We start from the raw sequence: 7,396 nt of genomic DNA on the forward strand, positions 1-7,396 counted from the left end.
TGACTATATGCCTGTTTTAAATGTGATATTATGGGCTCCCCCACTATATCCTGACTGTCTTATCATTTTAATATAAATGTCAATGTTGTCCCGTTTTCAAGAAAAATGCCCTGTTATGTTGTGACAATGGTTTCAAATTGTGGTTATTAAAGAACTATAACATAACCTTGTCCGTTTTGCCATCCCAATGCCCTGTTTAAAGTCTGAAGGAAATATGGCCAGTCTACCTAGAAATAAAAAACCTTTGTTCAATACTGACTGTTATAAATATTTATTGTATAAATAAGATGGATACTAATACTTAAGTCTGCTAAACTGGGATGAACTAGATCATGTGGATCTGTGAATTAACTGGATTATATGGGTGTTGGGAGAAATTTTTATCTAAGGCCCTATTTTAAGTAGCAAAAATAGCTTGTCTTTTGATAGCATGACGACTTGATTTAATGCTGACAAACTTTCAGTAGCAAAAATGAGAAAGGATTCTCATTTCTGTCACCCTGTGGTGGCAGGGGAGAATGACTCCTAAATTTGGATTCAGTTAGTGTGTTGGCTTAATACATATAACTTTTCTTTCCTAACTGGCAAATACATATCATTTGAATGACAGCCTCACGCCACACGTGTATTTAGACATTTGTTTAAAAGACTGAATTCACTGAGATTTGTTCTGGCAGATGTGGTATTAACTTTCTGACTGTTTGTTTTTTCTGTCGTTTCAGGTTTCTGGATGGCAGACTCTGAAAAGAAATGCAGTTTTAAGAGGTATGTGTTTCATAGCAAAACAGTACTGTCTCTTGACTGTGGCTGATATCACAACAATTTGGAAGAGAGCACTTCACTAGTGAAATTGTACAACCTGCTTCAGAGAGATCAAATAAGAAACAGAGACTGAAAATAAAAAAGAGTTTTGAAAAACTAAGTTTGTTGCTTTTGGAGATCTACACAAAATTTGAAATAAGTGTTTCTCCTTGAGGATTACTTAGTTATATGCAAAAACTGCAGTTGTAACCCCACATAAATATAACTGATTGTAACATCAGGTTCCTGATATATCCAATATATGTTGGTTTTATAGTGGCTTTGTTATGACATGACAGTTATGTAGAAATTCAAGGAGAAAAAGATGACTATTCTAAATATTGATGTTTTTATGTGGAGAAAATTTTCTTTTTCAAGTGGGATATTGTGGTGTTTTTCCATCTACAAAATGGCAATGGAAATCCCAATATCTAATTTAAAGAACCCTTGAACTTTTCCACTTTAGCCATCCTTTTGTTTGGCACTATGGGATTTCTTTTTATAGAAGGAAATCTTTCGTTGTTTCATTGCTACCACAAATGCCCCCCCTCCCCCAATGTTTAAACTTTGTAAGTTGACAGAAAAGTTTTTATATGACGTTTATGTTTGTAAGGTGAAAGGGACAGAGGGAAACATTCAAAAGCCTACAGATGATGATCAAGAAATAGCTGATTGATCAACATGAACATCTCTTCTGATTTGCATCGCACTCTATTCTAATGTTCTGCTGCACTCAGATGTAGGCAGAATGAAAACCCAAGTTGGGGATATGCAGTTAAGAGCAGGTGTGATTCTTCAGTGAGCAGGAAACAGGTGAAATCTTTCCAGCGTTCTTGTGGCCTTTTGTTCATCCCTCAGTTTTCTCTTAGGGAATTGTATCCTATTCCATCTTAAATGTAGAATGTTACACTTGAGATGAGCAGTGGAATAAAGGCAAAACTCGTTCATCATTCTTCAAAGTGAGCCTTCACTAACAGTTATCCCCATGGAGTTGGTGCAGACTCTCCCAGTGCTGGTTGTACAACTTGCAAGAGAGTTCATATTCTTTCTTGTGGTCACAATTTGAGAATTAAGATAACATGACTGCTGGCTCATATTTGAAATTCTGAATGTCACCACTTTTGGTTAAAAAAAATCCCAGCTCAGCAGCAAAAACCTAAACGTTTATTAACAGTATTATAGGAGGAATACCTTGGCAACCACACTCATAATATCTATTGCATGCAACACAAATTCATAAAACTATCTGCTGCCATTTGGCCTGTTGAATATTGTGTAGAAGGTCTTCCTGGTACTATACAAAATGCCCACCTTTGATTAAGATGGTTAAACAGGGAGAAAATGTAAGCTTCTTCCAAGAATTTTTAAAAAAGGAATAGAAAATGCTTGGGTTTTACACAGATGTGTGCAAATTAATAGACTATTACAGTTGTCATTTACTTATAATAAATGTCTGTTTTATTCTGGACAGACAGAACCTTTTGCCAAATGCAAAAGCTGCTATCTGACCCAAGGAAAGAAGACTTTAAGTTAGGAAAGGCAGAGAAACCCTATTCCTAATAATTGTGTGTGTGTACATTTGGGAACATAGTGGCTCTTCTGTGGGACTAGAAAATTGCTATTTCAAGGAACACAAAATGCTTTGGTAACTAAGGACCAAACCAGATGTGATAGTGGGAGTGCTGTGATCAAAACTCCCACTTTTAAAAAAAGCATTTTAGTGCAAGGCTTGGGATTCTGTTGCTCCATGCCTTTCCCCCAGCAAAAATACTTAATCTTCAAGGGAGAACATACAGATACCTTTATAATTAGCCACTTTAAAGGGATATCTTTCATGTGGGGAAAGGAGTTATTCTCCCACCATAATTCCTCAGTCCTGATCTGATTCCCCATTCCACTGCTGCAATTGTTAATAACGCTGCAGTTGCACATGCATGCGGCAGAGGGGAGAAAAGGAAAAAGAGAGAGCTAGAGAGAGACAGATAGACAAACAGACAGGGGTGTCCAATCAGTGATCTGCCATGATGTTGCATGTAGGAGTCTCCATGCATGGAACTACAGAAGCCTGAAGCCTGGTTGTAGCATGAACTGCTGCCCTTTTTACTTCAAACTGCTGGTGCCTGCTTTCCCCAAAGCACCTGATTTATTCGTTTTCATAAATTAGCTAGGATTATGTTGTATATCTTGAGGATTAGATAAAATTGTTTAGCTTTACCTCTAAGCATTAGATCTCTCAGATCTGTGGTACACTGTTTATATATCATGTGTTTTGGAAAGTGTTCTCTAGTGAAGAAAAAACGTCTTTACATAGCGTCTAGCTAATTTTCAGGATTAACTGCCATAGGAGGTGGGGAGGGTTGATTTATGCTCTGCAAAGACTTGGCAACATGAGGAAATGTAGACAGATATATGGGGAAGTTTGGTCTTTACCTGTACATGTTCCTCTTCTTTCCCCTAACTGCTTCAGCAGTGTGCTATGTTGGGTGTGTTGGGTGTCTTCAAGTCATTCCCGACTTACGGTGACCCTAAGGCAAACCTTTCAGGGGGTTTTCTTGGCAAAATTTGTTCAGGGGAGGTTTGCTATTGCTTTCCTTTGAAACTGAGAGCATGTGACTTGCCCAAGATCACCCAGTGAGTTTCATGGCTGAGTTGGGAATCGAACCCTGGTCTTCAGAGTCATAGTTCAACACTCAAACCATTACACCACATTGGCTCTATGTTAGGAGAATGCTTGGCTGTAGTAGTTGCCATAGGCCCAAACAGACAAGCCAAAATAAAACTGCTTCAGGTCACTTTGGAGGTATGCTGTTTAAATGAAGCATGCATCCTAAGAGGCCAGAGGCTGTGCCAAAGCCATGCTCCAGTTCTAAGGACTAGAGCACAGCTTTGGTGCAGCTTCTTGCCTCTTATGATGCGTGTGTCATTTAAACAGCATACCTTCAAAGTGACACGCTTTATTTTGGCCTGTCTGTACGGGCCTCATGTTTACTAATAGGTGAAGATGTGTGTATTTCTGTCAACCCCCTTCCCCAGTCAAATGTTGATTAGCTATTAATAGTCTGAATGGTTGAAGATCTGATTTGTGGAATTACTAGTGCTAAAACAGTTTTCTGTTGACAGAAGTGCAGTTTCTCTGTTGAGCACAAAAACATTTATATGATTTGCTTTCAATAATTTCCCAAGTACTTTGAAAAAAGCCTCTTTAAAAGAGAGTCAGAATGGGAATGGGAATGAATTTTCCCCCTGTTTCCTTTCTTTATTCAGACTGTTTTTACGTTTGACACATGCTGGCTACTTTTACTGAATTTCCATACATGTTCAATGAGAAGAAATGTAATATCTGAAGAATTCTCTGAAAATACTTTGGAGATGCACAAATACATTGAATATCTTAATGCAGCCAAAATATGAATTGTACTCCAAGATAAAAATGAATTGCAGTGATTTCTGAGCCAAATAGTCTAAACAGTTAATGAAAAGTGTCTTAAATTTGTTGACACCTGCCATGTAAGAGACCGTTGTAACAGATGGTTAAAAAAAGAGCATTCTCTCCAGATTTAATTATTTAACACTGCAATCTTCTTTTGCTGGTGCAAATTTTTTCCAGTTAAAAACGTGAACCATTGTTCTCTCCTTCTTCTAATAGACTTTGAAAAAGGTTTTTTTTAAAATAAATAAAAAAAAGTAGTGTTTCAAACTTGATCTGCTTTCTTGAAATGTTGAGGCTGAGTGGACTGGACAGTTTGTTTCCTCCTTTGGACCAATCCCTTAGTGGACACTGCTTCTTCTGGCAGAAATGAAGGGTAGTGATTTTTTCATTGATTCCCTCCCCATGACAACTCTCACCATTATTTCCAACAATATTTCTGATTTGCAGAAGCATATAGGCTGCTGGAGGAGTGAGTATTCAAGAAACATCACCTCCTCCCCTGATCAGAAGGCTTCAGTGGAAATAAAGAGTGTTTTCTTTTGGATGAAGCAATTCCATTTGTTTGGATCCAGCCCAGTATTTTTCAGTGTGGTTGCTTCAATTTCTTGCAAACTTTTCAATCTTATTTAGTAGATCCCCCCTTCAAATCTAGGGTTCTCAGAGCATTTATTTAATTATTTTATTTGTATACCATCTTTCTCCCAATGTGGCTCACAAACACTTAAAAACAAAAGCAATAAAATGGTACAGTTTTAAAACATAGTTAAAAACACCATACTTATATAAGAAATAAACATCCCAAATACTTTAAAAAATAAGCTTATAAATATAAAACCATTATAAACATATCAAGCAATGACATCAATAAGAAGCCTCTCTGGCTGCAATAATGCATGAAACGCCTACTTGAAAAGAAATGATTTTGACTTCCTGCGAAAGGAGAGCAGAAAGAGGCCAGTCTAGTTTCCTGTGGAAGGGAATTCTAAAGGTGATGTAGAGGTTTATAAGATTTATCCTTGGTAAAAGTACAAGTGTATATAGACACATACCAAGATTTTTGGTGATACAAGGCTATAAATCTAACATTTTGATGGAGAACTTTTTGGAATGTCTTCCCAACCAGCATCTGGTTAAACCAGTCATTAAGATAATAAACATGATGCGATTTTTACCTGATTTTTTAATTCTGAAAGAAAAGAAAACCTTGGCTTTGGTGAAACAGCGTGCTCTGAATTTAGATTTGCATGAGTTCATGTTGGAGATCATTACCCAAAGCCTTTTACCCAAGACTGAAAGCCAGGGACCTGACTACTGTCGTACATAACAAAGCATACATGTTCAAAGAGCCAAAGGCTAATTATTTTGTCAGGCTTCCCCTCTGTGGCTATATCAGGACACTTCTGAGGAATTCCTCTGGAGGAGCTCTGGTATCTTTGTGGACAACCTTTAACATAAACTCAGGAACATTAATAGTATTTCTGTATCGCTTCCCCTCATAGAATTGTATAGGATACAAAGGGACCACTGCACATGCTTTCATTGTTCCAGTTTCTCCTGTTAATTAGTATCTTAGGAGGAAAGCTACTCTGAAAATCCCCATGTTTTATTGCAGGTTTACTGTAGAAACCAAATACCTAGGCCTGTTTATATTCACATTTTCAAAAATGGTTTGCTCTAATTTTCTTACAGACACCAAAGATGCTGACAAGGAAGATTAAGCTTTGGGACATCAATGCCCATATAACCTGCCGTCTTTGCAATGGTTATCTTATTGATGCTACCACTGTAACGGAATGCTTACATACCTGTGAGTATGAAAATAACTGTGTCTAATGACATTGTGTTTGAATTTGGTTTTGAAATTAAGACTGTTTTGAGTAAATGAATCTTAAGAAATAATGATTTTAATTTCAAATTACAGTCTATACCAGGGATAGGCAACCTTTTTGAGCCGGGGGCCAGGTTGCTGTCCCTCAGACAACTGGTGGGCCGAAGCAAAAAAATAAATAATTAAATAAGGAGGGAGGAGGCCGCCAGCGATCAGTGGCGGCCCCGCACGCTCCTTCTCGGCCTCTGTGGAGGCTTTGACCTCCACAGAGGCCGAGAAGGAGGGAGGAGTCTGCCAGCCACGCGCTCCTTCCCGGCCTCTGCGGAGGCTTCGGCCTCCACAGAGGCTGAGAAGGAGGGAGGAGGCCGTGGGGAGGTGGGGAGGGTGGCGCAGCCACGCACAGGAGACGCTGCCTCTACCTTCGCCTCCTCCACCCTAGGCCTCGCTGTCCCTCCTCTTCCTCCGCCTCCTCTGCACGGCCATGCGCGGTGGAGGAGGAGAAGGGCAGCGAGGCCCCGCGGGCGCCCGGAGCGGCACAGAAGCTGCGGCGGGGGTGGCAATCAGTGACAGGACCGGGCTGGGGCCGGTTCCAAGGCCCGCAGGCTGTAGTTTGCTGACCCCTGGTCTATACCGAGCTGTTAATGTGGTCTGTCATGGGTTGTGTGCTGTGCATACTTGATACACCATCTCTGTTCTCTTATTCTGGCCTTGTCATGTTTGACTAAGCCAAATACAAGGAATCTGTTGGTTCCCATCCAAAGACAGATCATGTATACAGAGAAATTAAAATTACAGGTAAAATCTAGCAGTTGGCTGGATCCCACATTTACTTTCTATGAGAAGAACTTAGCTAGTCTTTTGCCATCAAGATGGTAAAACCTCTTTGTACAGCAGTAAGGCAATTCTTTAACTCAGTAATAGGATGGAGAATATGAATCCCACCAGATATTCTTGAGCCACATTACCTCATCCTTCACCATTGGTTGAGCACTGATGGAAGGCCACAAATTCCCCATCTAATCCATGGCTTATGCACATTGTCTTACTTTCCATCTCTGTTTATCATGAAGCTGTTCCTGATCTGCTCTGCATTGATGAGTAATAAATACTTGGATTTGTTTTGGATATTTTGGCAATTAGTTCTCAGTTTCTTTGCACCCCACCGCAGGCTTATTTATGGCCTTGGGATGTTTCATCATAGCTGCCATCAAATACTGCCTCAGAATGTGCTTTTGACACCCCTGCATGTTACATTTTAAAATGGGCATAATTTCTGTGAGATACTCTGTGTGTGTGTGTGTGTGTGTGTGTGTGTGTGTGTGTGTGTGTGTGTGTGT

General features: G+C 39.5%; 1 protein-coding gene across 3 annotated transcripts in view; it reads left to right on the forward strand.

Annotated features, from left to right (window-relative positions):
* The first annotated feature begins 722 nt into the window (after nt 1-722).
* The window catches only part of PCGF3 (polycomb group ring finger 3), a 24,021-nt gene continuing 17,347 nt past the window's right edge, over nt 723-7,396 (forward strand). The window contains exons 1-3 of one of the 3 annotated variants that reach the window (XM_042451580.1): nt 723-765; nt 1,415-1,614; nt 5,921-6,038. In XM_042451580.1, the coding sequence (XP_042307514.1) occupies nt 5,930-6,038 (109 nt within the window). In that variant the 5' untranslated portion in view covers nt 723-765; nt 1,415-1,614; nt 5,921-5,929. The remainder of the gene's footprint in view (nt 766-1,414; nt 1,615-5,920; nt 6,039-7,396) is intronic. The other 2 variants (XM_042451582.1, XM_042451581.1) reach the window with 2 other exon arrangements.

The sequence above is a fragment of the Sceloporus undulatus genome, chromosome 2 (genome assembly GCF_019175285.1).
Source record: "Sceloporus undulatus isolate JIND9_A2432 ecotype Alabama chromosome 2, SceUnd_v1.1, whole genome shotgun sequence".
Lineage (NCBI taxonomy): Eukaryota > Metazoa > Chordata > Lepidosauria > Squamata > Phrynosomatidae > Sceloporus > Sceloporus undulatus.